The sequence below is a fragment of the Crotalus tigris genome, unplaced genomic scaffold (genome assembly GCF_016545835.1).
Source record: "Crotalus tigris isolate CLP2741 ecotype Arizona unplaced genomic scaffold, ASM1654583v1 scf7180000017546.9332058, whole genome shotgun sequence".
NCBI classification, from domain to species: Eukaryota; Metazoa; Chordata; class Lepidosauria; order Squamata; family Viperidae; genus Crotalus; species Crotalus tigris.
Window position 1 is genome coordinate 4,724,889 of NW_024096465.1, and position 19,888 is coordinate 4,744,776.

General features: G+C 34.4%; 1 protein-coding gene across 1 annotated transcript in view; it reads right to left on the reverse strand.

Annotated features, from left to right (window-relative positions):
• Window positions 1–2,035: 2,035 nt before the first annotated feature.
• The window catches only part of NKAIN3 (sodium/potassium transporting ATPase interacting 3), a 124,370-nt gene continuing 106,517 nt past the window's right edge, over window positions 2,036–19,888 (reverse strand). Inside the window, exons 5-6 of the mRNA XM_039335709.1 lie at window positions 12,166–12,273; window positions 2,036–4,274 (exon numbers count right to left, since the gene is read on the reverse strand). Coding sequence (XP_039191643.1) covers window positions 12,202–12,273 — 72 coding nt within the window. The 3' untranslated portion in view covers window positions 2,036–4,274; window positions 12,166–12,201. The remainder of the gene's footprint in view (window positions 4,275–12,165; window positions 12,274–19,888) is intronic.

The window sequence follows — 19,888 nt, forward strand, 5'->3', positions numbered from 1 at the left end:
AAATTAGAAGATGGTGATAGTTGGAAGAGGGGTAGGTAGAAACAGTTATGTTATAATCGTGCTGACCCTAATCCTGTTCAGCCCAAACTAACATAGAACCTGAAGAAAATAGCTACACCAAAGGATGCTAACAAAATCTGTACTATTCTTTTTATTTATTGCCTTTGGCTTTTATTTCCCACCTTCCCATACATACTTAAAAATAAAACAAAGACTGCAGGCTATTTCCTCTTGCTTATTCATTGCACAGTTGGACAACTGCACAAATCTACAGCATGAATTTTTTATGCATTATAAGTCTTAGCTTTCTTATTACTGTTCATAACTGTATACCTGAAATATTAAATAATTCCATTCTCTCTAAAGATGAAGACAATAGGGCTCCCACTATGCTATTTGAATAATATCACAGTTATTCCCATGTCTCATAGAGAGAAAATTGATATTAAATACTGGAATGGAGTGAATTACTTAAGAACATTGCCCATAATTATTGCAAACAAAAAATGAATAAAATAGAGATGAGAATGTATAGGAAGTTATTTTGATGTCATCCTGAACCCCCTTTACTAAGATGCAATTCCTGCCATTTCAATGACAACCCAATATCCCAAATGAAGTCAACGAAATTACACCCAACAATCTACTGGTAGATCTTGAGTCCCCAATACTATACAAAAGGACAATGATGTTTCAGTAGCGTGTTCTATTGTGTTTACTTTTTTTTGTTTTAATCATGCTTTTAATTTAAAAATTGCAAATGCGAATTGCCTTTCCAAATATGATTCTGAGTTTGAAATAGACTGCAGAGCCTTTTTTAGAAAATAAAATCATGGCTTGTTGTACACAGACCAGTAGTTTGCTTTCCCAATTATGAATATTTTGTGGTCTAGCAGTTAAGGTGAGGATAGGTGAGGAACCAAGAGATTATAGTTCTAAATCCAACCTTAGGTATGAAAGCTGACTTGGTGATTTTGGACCAGTCACTCTCTCTCAGCCCAACCCACTTCACAGGGTTGTTGTGGGGAAAATAGGAAGGAGTATTAGGTATGTTTGCCACCTTGAGTTATTTATAAAATAAACACGGGATTAAACAAACAAACAAACAAACAAACATAAATAAATTTAAATGTGCTCACTGACCCACAATATTCTGCATACTTGGTCTACAGAGTGGTTTCTCTCCATGGTGTACAGTATGGACAACTCACAAGAAATGGAAGCAGTCTCTACAGGGTATATCAAACTAAAATATAATTTTAAATGGCCAAAATATCTTGATATCACAAATTGGCCCATGCGTTTAACATGCTCACCTAAAGTTTTGCTAGATTTCTAATGACTACACAAGTACCTTATGAAATTTGGAATCCTGTGAGATTCTGATCATTTTTTAACATTCACTTTTAACTTTGGAATGAGGCAGAACCACACGAAGAATGCAGTAATCCTACCGCTAGTTTATACAATGGTCCTAAAAAGACTTTAGTGACAAAGTAGTAGTCTGAAAAAATTAAAGATTGGAAAGTATTGTTCAAAAACTGTGATGTCAAGATGTACAGTTAAGGTGACTATATATGGAATGCAAAATTCCCAATAACCATTAGATGAGATGAAAGAATTAAAAGAAATACAAAAAAGGCGACCATCTCTCCAATAATTACTCTGCAATTATGGCTTTATGTTTACTCATTGGTTCACACCTTTGAGGTTATAGTAAAGGCCCCAGAGACTAAAATTCATACAACCATATCTTTAGGGATTCCTTTTTGGCCTGATACAGGATATGCAGAATAGAGTTAAGAGTCTTATTCCAGTTACTGCAGATGAAAAGAATCAAACTGAAACATCAGGAGACTCTGCAGTTCAGTTAAAGAGAGTCACAAACTCTGTTTTCCCTAGTAATTATGTTTTCTAGAAGTGCTAAAGCATTTGAAGTGATGCTTCACAATTCTTCTACATATAAAAACAATAATGCTAGTGAAGTTGCTAGATGAACACATGCATTAAAAGTTGATGCAGGATAGCCATTAAAGCAGCTGTGTTGAATCTTGAGGTACAGCACCTTGGCATGCAGTTCAAAGTGCTTTGCTCGTGTCAATGCATGCTGTAAAGCACCTCTTCCTAAAACTTATATCTAAAACCGTAATACTTTCCACACGTTTAAGAACTATTTTTTTTTTTTTACTTTTTTGGTAATTTCTTTCTGGCAGTGCCAGCTGCACTTTATACCAAACAGACAACAATATTGCTGAAGAGTAAGTGAACATAGGATGAAGAAAGCTTCCTCACTGAACGACAAGAGCTTCCAGAATGTAAAATTACCAGGAAGTCAAGTTGTCAACAGATCATTTGAATCTTGCTTTATAAAAGGACATAAATAAAGAATACGTAAGTATTTCTTTTGTAAAAAAATGTGTTTCCTGGAAATACTTTATATGAATATTCTTAAGAAAACAGTATAGAGAACACCACAAAGGACCACAAGCTAGGCACTGTTTTTAAGCTTAGCATGTTGTTTGAACATAATTTATATAGTATGGCTATGACTCAAGGTATCATAAGAATCCTGCCCAATTGAATTGAACAAACCATGATTAAGTTTGCATTGTAAATATATTTGACTTATAAAGTTGTAAAATGACAGTTTGCTGTTATCTAGGTACAGCATATATCTGTGATCTATTACAGTTGTATTTTAAAAATAATACAAGAAGTTTCCCTCAATCTACTTTTTTGGTTGGTTTAAAGAGAATGTGAAGGCAATTTCTCTTAGTTTAATGTTATACAGAAACCCAATACAGCAGAATGGAGTAGCAAATGAGCAAAATCTGGAGATTGCCACATGGGCCACCCACATTTTAGGGAATAATATAAGTAATCATATTGTGGATAAGAAATGTTACATCCTAACTAGCTTCCGAAATAAAGAACTGCAAAAATCATATATAAATGCCACAAAAGGATCAGAATGGTTCAGTATTCTTTCCCAAACTGAGCACAAGGGTGAACCAGAGAAACAAAATGACTACACCATGAGACAGGATGATTTTGTACAGCATAAAGACTAGGTTTTGTTTCATATAGTATCCAGAAAAGGATGAAGAACAAAGGTCTAATTCATAGAGCACTGAATATCCACAGAAAAATCACTTTTATGTCTCCCTTTTTATACAATTGGAAGAAATCAAAATGCCACATTAATACATATTCTAAAGTTATTTACAGATCAATTTACACTGTTTTGTACATATCTTCATAATGAATGCCTTCTGTTCACTTTTACATTAAGGCCATCATGAATTTTCAGAGGCTTATAAGGCTGTAGTTGGTGCCTCCCCTTGATTCCAGTCTTGTACACATTCATGTTTGGCTCCTTGTAAGGAGATTTTTTTTTTTAAAAAAATGTGCAAATTACACACATCTCCCCTGAATTTTGAAGAATGAAATAATTCGCTGTTAGTTACAACAGCTACAAGGAATGCATCTTGGAATCAGAAAGACAAATGGAAGAAGCAGCCATATGCAAATTGTCTTGTAAACCTTATGCAGTTGTCATTGGAAAAAAATACAATTCAACTAAGTGAGGCTTACATTGGACCAATCATGCATAGACTTGAGCTCAATGATGTTGATCACTGTAACAATTGGAAAACCACTTTTACTGATCAATTCCTACAATATGTCTGTAATTGGGATTCTATAGAAAAGGCTAGTGTTTAATTTAGTTGGATGTTTGTGTCCCAGTTTTATCATTCTTTCCTTCTCTCCTGCTCATTTCATCAGAGCTGAAAGCTTTTGTGGGAAGTGTGTGTGTGTATGTGTGTGTGTGTGTGTGTTTCTGTGTATGGCAAATAATTTCTAGTACATGCAAATACAGTACAGTTGTCTTACTCCAAAACTATGGTAAAATTCTGGAAAAAGAGGACTCTTTCACACGCTCCACTGTTTTCATGCCATAAACACTACTTTGTTTTTAAAAACTTCAAAAAGGAAAAAGTTACATTGTACAAGTTGTCATAAAAGTGAGTAAAGAAAAATTCAAGATTATATAAGAAGGATTCATTTACAACACTAATAAGGAATCCGAGGTGGTGACTGAGAAGTGCAGCCACATGTCAAGAGAGGAATCCATAGTCCAGGTTGAACATAACAAAGTTGAGTTTCTTCAGTGAGACGGTCTTGCACAATTGGGCTTTTGTTGCAAAGCCTGGTTCCTTCTCATAACACTGCTAAACATAAGCATGGCATCAGTGCCGGTTCCTTCTTTTGGCCTGAAATGAGAGCATACATGTTACCTGAGAATAAAAGGTTGGGAAGGAAGTTTCCACTGATTCTGCCAATCACATTTTGACAAATGTTACCAAATATCTTGTTTGATAATATATTTTTTTGAAGTCTTTAATATTCTTTCCTTGCTCAAACAGACTACTAGGTTTTGTAATGTCTGAATACTGGGCACATTCAAATAGCACAGCCAAAATATTTTCTTCTCGGCTGTGAGCTAGCAGAAAATTATGCCATCCTTTTGCACTGGTCCCATTTACTGGGCCCCTATCCTGACCCTGCAATGAGACTGATGACTGCTGTTATAATGCAGAACAAGGGAAGAAAACAGAATGGTGGGTTTTCTGGGTTTCATTTCCTTTTCTACCTAAACATAATCTGATGATGCAATAATAACAGTACATAAACAAAAACCAGATGTAATGGAATGAATGAATGGCTTTGGGGAATGAGGGAATTGATGCTTATGCCCACCCCTTGCTTTGTTGGTTCATAACACTGGCAACTATTCTTGCCTTGTCAATTTAAGGGACTGGTAGTTGTTGATGGGATTGGGGGTGGGGTTTCCATGTGCTCAGGCTCAATTCCTTTATCTACTTCAGATGACATTTTCCTTTGGATTTCCTTAATTATTTGTTTCCTTCTTATCAACTCTATGAAGGGATCAACAAGATTTCTGGCCGGTTATCCTATCTGCTTATGTATCTGCTTTATCTTTGGTTATGGCTGCTTCATAACTTATTATGCAGGCTGGTGCATTCTGAGGAACTGTATATCTGGTCTGGTCTTAAATGGCCATGGAGGGAGGACCATGCACACAACAGAAAGAAGCCAGTAGAAACTGGGCAGATCTCAGCCCTCTCACTGTTCATTGCACACACTGTTAATGAAGCATGTTTGATTACATCTATAGCAAAAAACATGTTAGGGTTATAGTGCTATAAATTGAAGGCATTAAATTGGAATAATTGAAGGCACCTTTAAACTGCTTTAGCTGTGAGATAGAGATGAGACAAAGGCAACTTGACACCCCTAAAACTTTGCTGGGAAACATTTCTCCCATGTATAGAGGAGTATGAGGATAAGACCATTTTTGAAAGCAATCTAATGCCTGTTTTGGATTAATAGAGCAATGCTATTGTTAGTTTGGAGTACTCCATGATTAGTTTAATATTTTTTTGCATTGGGCCAAAAAGGTATGTGGCTAACACTGTGAAACCAATTCCTGTCTTACTAGAGCTTTCTATTCAAAGGACTCCTCAATCTGGTTAAGACCCTGATCTGGAAGTTAAACCACCTAGTTCTCTGAAAAGTACAAAGTCAAAGTTGCAGGCTGCAGAAATGCTAGGTTGGCTTACTCAACTATAAGTTCTGGCAGGAGAGCAACTAAGCTTTTGGTCACTTTGATTCTTGCTTGTCGTCAAATGTATCTGAAGATATGTCTTCAGCCAGGCCATGGCATCCATGAAAGATAGTAAACATAGTTTTTTTCTCTTCTAGCTTTTAGCTCAAAGACAGTTGGGCTTTTCACAGTTTAGGTTATAAAAGGCCCATTATTTTTGAAAACAGCAACTGTCCTGGTCCATTTGCATCAGATACTGATACCAATTATCTTATTGTAAAGCCAAGTAGGCAGACTACCACAAATAAGACAAATAAGCATCAAGAAATTGGTGGATAGCATAGATAATTGTTTTCTGCAGCTTGGCTCTTAATTTTTTTTTTATCTTGATCATTGAAATTCTTTCTTCTTTAGGGTCCATTAGTATTCTAGAACTGCATAGGGATGTAAGGGCCTTAGAACAAGTTGCCTGTGTGTTGTACGTCTCTCAAGGTATTCTGCCATGACAAACACCTAGGAGACTATCTTAAACCAGTTCAGTTTCTTCATCTAAACCCCAAATATTTTTCTGACTAGAAACGAATGTAGTAGCTGACTTGGGTGTGAGGCAGAGGTATTTTACATTTTCTGTTTTTTATTCAGTTTAGAATGGAAACACTACGTATTAAAGCTAAAATGTTTTGTATCTAAGCAACAGCTCTCCCACATAAACTCTAACATTCTACAAGACAAACTGCCCTTGGTTTCCAAGGATAGCTAGTAAGCTAGCTAGAGGGTTACAAGGAAAGATAGTTTTAAAGTCATAACCATCTAAATGTTTTAACTGTTATAAATATTACAAAGGTCTAATATTTCCATTTTTACTTCATTAATTCTATATAAGTATAAATAAGTATAGTATAAATAAGTTTGGAATGTAACCAGAATTTTAATTTTGACTGTTCCTTCATTCTGTAAAATCCAAACAGATAACACAAGAAGTGGGCAATGTAGACCAGGGGGCACAAACTATGCTTGTGCAAAGCTTCAAAGGTGCATCTAGTTTTGACATAGTTTTGATCAATGAACCCTTTGAAAAGCTCAGTGAAGAGAAACTGTCTGTCGTTCTCATTTCCAAAGCACCAGAAATGATTGAGCCATTTCAGTCAAGCAACTTTCACATTTATGCATTCTTGAAGATGGCTAAATGAAGCAAATTGCTCCTGCCTTGTTGCTTCCAATTGAACTGTCAAGATAGAGCAAGTTGCTGCACTTCTGTGAGGTAACTGCAGAACATGTTCATTTCATACAGGCCTATTACAAAAGAGTTATTGAACTCATTCGTTACAGCTATTAGCTATTTTTGTGTCAAAGTTTGATGAACAACTGTTGAGAAATGAATTCCCCTTTGATTTTGATAGATAATAATAATAGTAATAGTAGTAGTAGTAGTAGTAATAATAATAATAATAATAATAATAATAATAATAATAATAATAATAATAATAATAAAGTTGGAAGGGACCTTGGAGGTAATCTAGTCCAACCCTCTGCTCAGGCAGGAAACCCTACACCATTTCGGACAAATGGCTGTCCAGTCTCTTCTTAAAAACTTCCAGTGTTGGAGCATTCACCGCTTCTGGAGGCAGGTTGTTCCACTGTTAATTGTTCTAACTGTCAGGAAGTTTCTCCTTAGTTCTAGGTTGCTTCTCTCCTTGATTAGTTTCCATCCGTTGCTTCTTGTCCTGCCTTCAGGCGCTTTGGAGAATAGCTTGGCTCCCTCTTCTTTGTGGCAGCCCCTGAGACATTGGAACACTGCTATTATGTCCCCCCTTGTTCTTCTCTTCATTAAACTAGACCCAATTCCAGCAACTGTTCCTTATATGTTTTAGCCTCCAGACCTCTAATCATCTTTGTTGCTCTTCTCTGTACTCTTTCTAGAGTCTCAACATCTTTTTTACATCATGGTGACCAAAACTGGATGCAGTATTCCAAGTGTGGCCTTACCAAGGCATTGTAAAGTGGTATTAATACTTCATGTGATCTTGATTCTATCCCTCTGTTAATCAGCCCATATTTTAAAAAATATGTTTATGCTTTAAGTACATACATAAAGTTTTGATTATCTGACCTCCAAAAGCATGGATTGCTAGTCCCACCTAGTTCCATTTTATCACATTCTCTGAAGTGATGGCCCATCCAAAATAATAATGATCATAAAGAAAAATAACTCCCAATATTGTCAATTTAATGTAAGATAATCTCTGTTTGGACAAACAAAGGATACAGGTTTCTTTATATAAAGCATAAATACTTAGCTTTTGATGTGTGGACTTGGTCTTATTTGGTAAATATATATATAAGCCACATTACAATCATAGGGGCTAGTATACATAAAACAGTACTTCTGATTCCTTTATAGAATATTTCATTTTTTTATTATGAAAGGTAATAAATGGTAAGAATTGGGTCTTAGACATGCATATGATTCCCAAGTCTTATATTCAGCTTTTGACCTGTTCTTGATCATTTATTTAAGTCACACTGACTTGTTGGACCAGACTCCAGACTTAGTCAATTGCAACCCTCACCTCCAAAAGCTGTACATGCCTACTCTGCCCCTAGATCCCCATCAAAAAGTTCTACCAATTAAAATGGTAGCAGGAAGAGCTAGCTATTACTAAACATTGTCATTAAAAATGTGAGTCATAAGGAACTGTCTTGGCAGCTTAAGATCTCCCACAAGGCTATTTTCAGAAGGTGTCTGTTACATAGTTTTTTGCAATTTATTTGCATTTCTTGACAAGATATGCTTCCATGGGGGTAGGTCAGGTTAATGTAGCCTTAGCAACCATTTCTCCAGTAATTTTGTATCCCTTTCGGTTTATCAGTCTGTAAAATCTGAATCTTGGTCAAGTCATATTTTTCCAAGTTTTTCTAAACAAAGAAGCTGTCTCAACCATTACATCTAGTTTACTGAAGTTTATCCCACAAGAAATGTAGCATCCTTTAACTCTTTGCTGACTGTGCAATATGATATATTTTCTACTGGTCAACTGCTGTGTAGTTTTATGGTATTCAGAGCAGCTGTTACATTATCTGATGGTTTCTACTGGAATATGGTCTGAAAAAGTGAAGAAATGCTTGGGAGTGGAAGGAGACCCTATACCTGGAAAATACAATAATTGGCAATGAGTTTCATCTTACCCTCTGTCCCTTCTTCAGGCTTTTTAATTTTATTTGATTTTTAACATTATCTGCATTTTCTGCTATTGTGTGAAGTTGCAATTGCTTTTCTTACTGCTCTGATGTTTTTAGCAACTTCTGTTTTATTGGCTTGTTTAGTATGCATCTTTATCTGTGACTATTATTGTACATTACCTTTAAAACTGCTGTTACACAGCAATTATCAAATGTTGTAAACATAAACATTTTTTAAAAAAAGAAATTAGCTGATAAATGCATAAAGTTCAAATACAGGATCCTTTCTTGGAAGGAGATTGCTGAAAAAAACGAGTAGCATAGGCTATGGATTTCTGGCTATTTCTTGTAACTCTTAACATCTTGAAGGATGGTGGCTAGTCTAAATATTTCCATTTATTCATTAGAAGGATATAATGAGTCAACTAATGCTTGTGTCCATATTCCTTTTAAATTTTACTGCCTTTTACATTTTTATGTAGTGCCTAGTAGTTTCTCCAATGGAACCATAATATAATAATTAGCACTGTAATTATTATAGTAATTAAAACTGTTACTGGTTACAGATACATTCAACTATGGTGGCAATCAAGAGTCTTCTATATGTATGTATAAAATTAGATACATATTAGGAAAATATATATCTAATTTTTAAAAAATTATTTCTTCTATCTTGTTATGAAATTTTAGTTTTATTCTTTATGAAAGAGCCATTTTTATTTTATACACACACACATTCATGATGTTTTTTTTAAGGGAAATTGTCTTGTGTCCTTGATAAAATACAATAGCGCCTTTTCTCTTTCCTGACATTTATATTGAGATTATTCCAGGCAACTCAATTTCTGTCAGTTCCAAATATTCAAAGCAGGAAAAGATGTTACAGATAAACATTCTCTGTAAATCAGCTGTATCCTTTCCCTATCTCATATTTATTATTAATTATAACTTGTTATTTCCTCTAGGAACTTAAGGCAATTTATATGGGAATAACTCTGTAAGACAGAGTAACTAGTTCCAAATGATCCCATGGAATTTGCATGGTTGAGGCTCAGCTTGTACAAGAATATTCCCAGGCTTAATTCAACACCTTAACCACAATATCCTAATATCTCCCTTTCTTCCATAAAGGGGGAGGGGGTTTCTCATTTAGAATTTTAAAACCTTCTAAACAGCAATATTCCCATCGCCACAAAACTAATATACTCAGAATAATAAACTAATTTCATTTGTTTAAACACATTTTTAAATGTTTTTTTTAAATAGGTTGGAAATATAAAGCAAACCCCAAGTATATAATTAAAATAATTTATGGTTAGGATATAGGATCTGATTTATTAACTTGATAATCTATTCTATTTCATACACAGCTGTGCATGATGTAAATACTGTCTGACTGAGATTGCTGAATGAAAAACAAGGCTGTATGGTTAAGATCACATTCTTGCGTGCTGGAAACAGAAAGAAGTTAATGATACTAGGTTGAATAAATTTATTAAATAATAACAACCTACCTGCAATAAACAAAAAGGCAGAAAATGATGTTTGGAAATGCGTTGGCTTTGCTATATTTCTTAAAAATAAAGTTAAGCACTTTGAACTTCAGTCTGAAGTTTTTGAATTTTATTCCAAAAATCTGATTTGGAGTGATAGGCGAGTGCAAATCTAATATCTTTCAGCAATTCATGAAAGCAGCTGGGATCATATGGCAACAGTCTCTTGCCTTTCCTACTAAAACCTCACTTTTCAAAAGCCAGAAAAACAATAGCTTGATAGAATATTTCTTTATATGTTTATTGCTCTTTGAAATATATTCATTGAATGATCAATACCTTGAGAAGAAGTGATGGTTATTACTTTTTAAGCCTTCCTGGCAGATTTCAGTCCAAGAAGTTAAAAATTATGCAAATATATTTCACTTCATGAAATATTAAAGGCCAATAACTGCAGGTTTACTTTAGGCTGAATTAAACAGAGGTTATTATATATATAAAACATCCATGGTTGTCCATGGTTTTCAAAACAAAGTTGTGTGTGTGTGTGTGTGTGTGTGTGTGTGTGTGTGTGTACTGTACATATGTATGTATACAAAAATACATATTGTTCAAAGTTATAGACCAGTGGTGGTGAACTATGGCACGGCATTCAGAACCCTCTCTGTGGGCACGCACGGCATTGCCCCAGTCCTAGGCCTTCAGCTGGGTTTTATAAAACCTTTTTGCTTTAGGCCTCCACTGCCGTGTGCCAAAAAAAAGGTTCAATCAATCAGTCAATTTCAACTTTTTGTGGGAAAAAAAAATCTTGCAAAGTTGGAATTGATTGATTGAACCTTTTAGTCCCACCCAGTCTGCCATTACTACCATAGCCACGCCCAGCCAATGGGCCACACCCACCCGGCACCCGATGATGCGTAAGTGGGTTTTGGGTTGCAGTTTGGGTACTCGGTGTCACTGTTATAGACATTAACAACATAGAAATTAACAAGGTATGAAGAATGTAACAAAACAATATTATTTTTCAAGAATCAGGCTGAATTGTAAAATAAATAGAGTAGAAGAGAAAAAAAGAAACTGGTACCATCATAAGAAAATTATCTATTCAAATTGTTTTTGTCCCTTTAAAAAAAAACCTTGGCATTATCTGTCAGACATCTCATCTTTTCAGAACCAATAAAATGCACCACAAATTGGACAGGAAAACAGAGAACAACTGCACAATAGTTTTGATACGTATACCAGTATTAAGTTATATTTCAGAAATTACTGCTGCAGTAAAAGTAGAATTGTCCATCAAGCTACCATGCCTAACACTAATGGTAAATTATATCCACCCAAGATTACTTCAGCTGTGATTTGCTATATTTATATTTTATATGTTATATTTTAAAGTAGTGGTCCACAACCTTTTTGGCACCAGGGACTGGTTTCATGGAAGACAATTTTTCCACAGACTGGGAGGGGGAAGGATGGTTTTGGTTTCACTCTCTCACCTGCCACTCACCTTCAACTGTGTGGCCTGGTTCCTAACAGACCATGGACCAGTACTATTGGTCCAGGGGTTGGGGACCCAATTTCAAAGTACCTTTTAGAATGTATATCACTCTTTCAAGGAAGCTTTCATAGGAAATAAAATGAAATACAACAATGTATATCACATAAAGTTAAAAATGGAATAAATCATTAACATAACCTGAATTGGAACAGCAAATAAAAATAATGAAAATACTTAATCTTATTGATATGTATTGACCATATTATAAGGGCAGAATGAAAAGAAAGATATTTGTCCCAAGACAAGAATGTTGTTCTTTTTTTTAAATATACCTTTCCATTTCCAAGAGCAATATTATGTCTCACCCCAAAGTTGTGACTCCAGAAATCGGTAGGTGTATATCAGTATTTACTGCTGTCCTCTTCTTCCATAAAAACACTAATCACATAACAGGCATAAACAAAACCAATCAACTGTGAGAGAAAAAAGAAATGGAAAAACGGTTACTTCATCCTATAAATACTCAAATGTACATGCCAAACTACATCTAGTTCAGAAATTTAGCATAAATGCAAACACAGAAACATAGGAAACTGATGGCAGAAAAAGACCCAATGGTCTATTGAGTCTGCCCTTTGAGTTTTTTGGAACTGTAGAAACTTTCAAGCGTTATAATCAGTTTTAAATATTTCATTTTGGTTACAAATTCATGATAATGCAAACTAAAATTCCAGTGAAATTAAGGTTTTGGGATCAGAGTATTTGAAAAAAAAAATTCCCATACAAATCCATTCAGAATATACAATTGCACTGTAAGTTCTCTTTATAGATGCTACCACTTATAGAATTGGGTGAGAACTTTTCTGTAGCCATATTCCAATTACGCAACTCCTTCCTACAGTGGTGAGCTACTATTGCTGGCAATGACATAGTGAATCCACAGCGAGCTTCATCAAAGGGTATGTCAGAAGATGCATTTGGCAGCAGCGTTTGTAGTTAAGTAATGAGGAAAATGGTATTCTCCCCACCACCACCACACTGTAGAAGAAAACAAATATTTTTGGTGTTGAGAGAATTGGCACCTCTTCTCTCCCCTTCAGTCATGCAAGAAGACCTGCCAGGTCTCTGATGCTACGGAGTGATCCTATGGGATGAGATAACTGAGAGTATAAGACCTGTGCCCCTCTTCTCCCCCATGTCAAGAGAAATAGTGGGGAATAAAGAGGAAGAAAGATCTCTTCACTTCCCCTCCCCCAGTCCATGGGTGACAGGAAAAACAGGACATGGCAGCAAAATACCTCCTTTGGTTCTAGAATGACCACTGAGTAGGATCAGAAAGTTGGAAGAAAAACTATTGTTCCACAACTTCTTTTGCCATCCTTAGATCTGGAAAGCAAGGGAAACAAATCCTTCTGGTTGAAAAAATAATCTCTTGGCCCCAAAGAGCTCTCCTACCATAGATTCCTTTCATCAGAAGAGGTGTTCTCCTCTCCTCTTGTTCCTCTCCAACTTATTTTTTTAAACCCAAAGTACTAAATCAAATTCAGAGCTAGAGAGAAAAAAATCTCCCTAAAAGTAATGTGGGACTCGTACAAGATATATGTTCAACTTGATGCAGAAGAGGCAGGTAGCCTTCTGCTGTTTCACATGGCCTCAGCCTATTCCAGCTGTCCACACAAGTATGTGCATCCCACTTTCCATACAAGAAAACCCTTCTCTGCTTCATTGCTGAGGCATAGTAGAGGCTGGTAATGTGATCAGCATTTCTTTAAGCTTGCATAATTTTCAATCACTTCCCATAATAGATAGTAGCTCTTTGATCTATCATATAGAAATCTAGGATAATCTTTAAATATGGCCAGGGTCAACATTGATTGAGGTTTTAAATAACTGCTTTTGTAGATCCAATATAACTTCTTCAAATATGAATAACACATATACCATGCAATTACATTAAATCAAACAAATTTTCTTTTAAAAAGACAAAAGAAATTGTTTAAAAAAGTTAAATTGATGCATGGAATTGTTGCAAATATCTGGGACAATTTAAATAAAGAAAACTTATCAATAATTAGATGAATGACTGAAAATATTCTTCCTATTCAATAGCAAATATAAAACTCTGAAAATGGAGTGATCTTTAAATATATATTAATGGAGTACTAAAGTAGCTTTTAATAGCAAGGGAATTGTTACAGTATTTTCTGTGTGTGATTGATGGTCATTATAATAAAATATTCCAACAAATTACTTTGGGTAGCTATTTTGATTAACCCAATTGTTATTTAACTGATATGGCTGCAATCACAAAAGGCTAACTAACAGATAGGTTAATAATTAATATGCAGTGGGACAATTCCTTTCATTGCTTGGCTTCCCAATATCTTAAGGCAAATAACATTTGTTGGCAACTTGCCTAGACTCAAGTTAACTTTTATTGATTGATAAGAAAGCAAAACTTGGTATGCCCAATTACCATTACATAATTTTTCAAATCAAACACATAGATCAAGAATGGAATTCTGTGATCCTCCAGCTATGGCTGAAAGACAGTTCCTAATATTTCTCACTGGCTTGGTCCACTCCTACAGAGTTAAATAGTCAGATGGAAACATTTCCAAATAAAGCCTGACGCTACTTAATATTCTACTTCTAAAAATGTCTATGGGACTTTAGGGCAGATGCATTTTTGAAGATAAAGATGATACTGAAGCTGGATATTCATTTTGCAATGTTAGCTTTTGAGGAAAAAAATTGCTGGAAGGAACTAGCAGCTTGGTAGGCAAAAGAATGCATCAGTGAATGCATGAGCAAATATTGCTTCTACCTCCATAATTTATTTCTATATAACGTATATATAATTTTGCAGATGCTTTCAAAGAACCACTCATCTTATTTTGTCCAGAATAAGTTTACGACATGCTCCAAGAGTTTACACTTAGGCTGACTCCTTAAGGATGGGGAAAATGATTCTAAAACATATATTTATTCTATATTAGTATATTAACATGATTCAGGAAGGAGAATCAAAACTAACTACTTTATAGAAACTGCATCGAATAGCATGTTGTGATTTTACTTTTCTTTTCTATCTTTTTTTAAAAAAACCATTATCTGCACTGTGCATAATGTTGTTTTTTTTCTGAAAGAGAATAACATAATGGATATGTAATCTATACAAATAGGTGAGGATTGGTAGATAAACATATATGTTACAAAATGTATGATAGTGTATTTAGAAGTTTATTATTTCCATAGTATATACAACCCACTACCAAATTGCCATAAGGAATAAGACACCAAATAAATTATTTAAAGCAGAGTAGACATTATTGACATTTTAGTTGCCTGGTATATCCAACTTCTGTAATATTCCTTCCATGAAACCATATGTTTTAGAAATAGTTTTGCAAGAAACAAAAGAATGCCTCTATAATCTTAATAATTTATTTTAACTGAGTGTATTAATTTTTACAATCTCATTTTTTAAAAAAAAACTAATTGTCCTTTTGATTTTAAAGAGCTGACGTAATTCTGTATTATTTCAACTAACATTAATTTACAAGCAAAGAATAAAGGATGTAGAAAATAAATGTTCAGTTAAAATTCATTCTTACTGGAATCTATAAAGTATATTAGTGTTTTGGTTTTATTTATAAATCAAATACATGAAGTCATACTAAAATGATGAAATGCTTTAAAATAGAAAACAGTACATATTATAATATTGTATATTTATGATTCTTTCCGTTTGTGAGCTCTGAAAAGCTGAAATTTTGCAAAAGTACAGGAAAGTTTCATTATTATTTATGTACTGTACTATGGAATGGAGATTGGATTCTATCAGTGTCTGAATGAAAATATACAATCATTTCCTATCTAATCCTTTCAAACATCTACTCTAGCTGTGAGCAAAACTATGTGAATCAGTATCAGTGAATGTTTTAATTATTTGCTTTTTTTCATAAAATCAAAAATCAGTTGCTCCTGTTGCCCATTGATATAGCCAGAGTCTATCTTGCAGTTGGGTGCTCACTGACCCATATAAAAATGTATTTCTTGTTCACTTTTAGCCAGAGCTATCGGGCTTGCTTTAAAAGTCACGCTACATTGTTTTACTTACACTGTTTTAGTTGCTTATTCTTCATACTAGCCTGCATCAATTTCAATATGAATTTCAGTCATGGGATTGGTTGTTTTATTTTGATGCATTCAATAACAATCTTTACAAAGCCCTCCCAGATTCACAGTTTATTTATTTATTATTTATTAATAAAATTTATATGCCGCCCAATCCCTAGGGACTCAGGGCGGCGTACAAAATTAAAACAATAAATATAACAATAAAACAATAAAATAAGTGCATTCATACAGCATGTCCCAATCGTATCCCGGCCCCCCTGGGGACATCAATCCCAGGCCTGCTGGAACAGGAGAGTTTTAATGGTTTTCTTAAAGGCCGGCAAGGTGGGAGTAGTTCGAATCTCGGGGGGAAGTTGATTCCACCAGGTCGGAGCCACCACAGAAAAGGCCCTTCCCTGAGGGCCCACCAGCCGACATTGTCTGGCCGATGGGACCTGAAGGAGGCCCAATCAGTGGGACCTCACCTAACAACTTCCTAATTATAAGGTATTTTCACTTAAGTAAGTGCAGAGAACAGCTAATTATGATTATAGGATTTCTTCAAAATGGACAAATAATGTTGATATTTGTAAAATTCTGGAAGTAATAGTGTCTATATAAATGTGAGCACAGGAAAAAACAGATAAGAAGAAATGATATCTTAGTTCTTCCAATATTGTTCCAGAGACTTCTATAAAGCTCTATAAAGTGTTGTTCTGCAAGTTAAAACATCCACATTCCTTCACATGGAAATAATTGTTTTAAGAAAATGTAAATCTTAAATTCCTTTTCAAAATTCATTTATGGCCTGAAACGATCACAGTTAATAAATGATTTGTGGCTTTTGTATTTCTTACTCAAAGCCAGGTGACTGATTATTGCATTTCTGTCAATAAGAAATCCTATTTTATATGTAAAAATTAACTAATAAAGATAAGGAAAACATTCTCTTCTTATGGTTTTAGTAATTTGGATGAAATACTACACTTTCTATTCCAATGTAACAAATGTTAGAGGCTAATCTTATACATGAGAGATCCATATAGCTTAGAATGAGATGGTTCTTTAATAGTGTCTGCTGTACTCTAGGTAAGTACAAGAAATGTTCACAGTCTAGAATATCAAAGTAAAACATGGAAGCGGAAAAATGAAACAAATAAAACAGTATTATCCCATGATTATATACAAGTATCTGTACAGTAAAACTTCAGTATACACTCTAGAGGAAAATGAGCTGAAAAAATATAATGAAGGGAAACTTTGATATGCCAGCTAATGAAAGGCCATAAAGGAAATTCAGTTTTTCTTAATAGACAACTTAAATATGTTATTAACCAGCAGAGGGGGTACAATATAATTGAGTGTTTCCTTATAGGAAAGAAGAATAGAATCTAAATGCCTAATTCTCTAGCTAGTTAAAGATGAAAGCTGCCTTTGAAATATTCAATATTTGTCAGTTAAACTAGAGGATATCACTATGTCAAGGAAAGAAATAAAGGGGGTGATAGCAGAAAAAAACAACACAAAATAGTTGCATGAAGAAAATTAATTAATTCAAAAGCTGCTTCTGATCAAATACAGCATCCCTGACATGTTAATAGAACTTCAGTGCAATGTGCCAGGCAGCAACTACAGGATTAAGGGCACCAGAAACAGGAATATCCAGAACAAAGTTTTAGGACAGAAGACTGGCAAGTGGCTACATGGTTAACATGGCGACAAGCCTGCAGGTAATAACAAATATAAGATCAAATTGCAGCAATTAGAAGATTAGGAACTTCACTATTATATATGTAACAATCATAAATTTATTACTTTTGCTGATTTAAATGGTATTTCATATCCTCAAAGGGTACATTCCCTAGCTGATGGAAAAAATGAGTGTTGTGCATATTCCAATTATTTTAATAGTGTTGGTGTAAGAATTCTTTTCTGTGAATTACCAATATGTAATTATCTGGACTCCATCTATAGTGTATATGAACTTTCCATATGGGCACAAATTAGTGCATAGTATTTCCAGATTATGAAATAATCTGAGTTTAATATAGGAAGACATGAATCTACACAAAATGATCTCTTTGACTGGATTGTTATAAGAAGGTATAAGGTATATAATTTGAGAACAAAGACAAATACCAAAGTGAAAAATAGTCTAAAATAGTCTATAAAAAATAAATAACCTCGTGACCTTTTAGCAAAAAGAAAAAGGAAGGAAGGAAGGAAGGAAGGAAGGAAGGAAGGAAGGAAGGAAGGAAGGAAGGAAGGAAGGAAGGTTTCTCTCCAAGTTGCTTGCTATCTATAGCTGATGAAAACTTCAGTCAAGAATACCCAACACATATTTATTGCACAGCCCGCTTTCAGGAAATGGGACAGTAACCCCCATTTGCTCATTGGAAAGAGGAAGCAGTGGTTTTCTAAGTCACCCTCATTTAGATAAAAGATAATGACTGAATGTGAATACAAATAAAATGTATTACAGTATCAAATTAGCAATAGACTCCTTTTATCCAGACAGGGGAGACTCATAAGGGAAAAAATCCATTGTTTTCTTTATGTAAATATTTGCTTTCCCTGAATTTTGCTACTTTATCTAAATAGTCCTAATCTAAAACATTTCTAGCTTTGCAGTCTATATTTTATCACTGAACCAGCAATCTATCTTGTCAATCCAGATAAAAAGGACTAATTACTTTTGTCACAGGACAAGAGTTACCATTGTTTTCCAGTTTCTTTAGGTGGATTTGTGATCTTATGAAATATTTAAGAGATATTTCAAGGTAGATTATTTTTGATGCACTCAGTGCACCACTTGTAGTCCCAGAATATTACATCCTAATATATTTCAGTAATGATGTTTAAGCAATTTAAGAGCCTATAGATTGAGTTAATAATGTAGGTAACCAAAATTGTTTAGAAATTTGTAATAATTCTAGCAGGTAGCTTAGGAACCTTACTTAAATCTTTCTGGAAGTATAAAGTGAAGTTCACAGGTGACACTCAACAGAGAGATTCTTCTTGAAAGGTTTACATATTATAAGCATAAATTCTCTTTTATCACAGTTCCACCAGGAGAGGGTTTGAGAAGGCTTTCTGGGGAAAAAATACCTTATCTAATCAAGCAAGTATGAGTTCAGGTAATAGCCAGCTGATTAAAATAACAGACTGGTTTGACTTTCATACTTTCAGAGGTTGTTCACTTCCAATCAGGGCTAGATCAAAGGTGAGATTTGAAAAATGGTCCGAGTGTGTACTTTGACAGCTTTGGTAATGTAATAAGCTAAAGGAAAAGCAAATGGAAATGGAAATGTCAGTTATTTTTAACACCGATAACATCTTAAAGTGAGAATGCTTAAAAGGGTGTTAATAATTAAGTCTATAAAAGAGAAAATTATTTTCTAAGTGCCATTTTTTTAAAATCAAGTTCTGTATGTAGGATTTATTCCAATTACTCCTTCTAATAACAGCATTTCCACAAAGAATATTTTTATACTCCCTATTAGCTTAACTCCACCCACTTCTTTTGCAATCAGTACCATAATTCTTTTTATTCTTTTTTCAAGCAGTTTCTACATCCTGCTTCCTTAAATTGCATTTTCATTTGTTTTGTTGAGAAATTATTTTCTGATATTTTTTCAAACTCGACCCATATGTTCTCTTCCTGTAGTCATCTTATTTTCATTCCAGTTTCTTTCTTTTTATTCCTTGTTCTTTTTCCAAGATCCACACTTTGCATTAGCAAATCATGGAATGTCTCACATTCATAACATTCTCATCTTTTCATCCTTCACTACTTTCCCAAGGAGCAATAGGATCCTGAGACTCAACAAAACAACGAATCTCTTGTGCCCAGAAGAATATAAAGGAGCAAATTACAGCTTACTTGCTATGATATACTGTCATTGTTTTTTTTTAAAGATATTTAAAAATGAGGCCCTTTACCCCAGGAAGCTATCGACTGTGGTT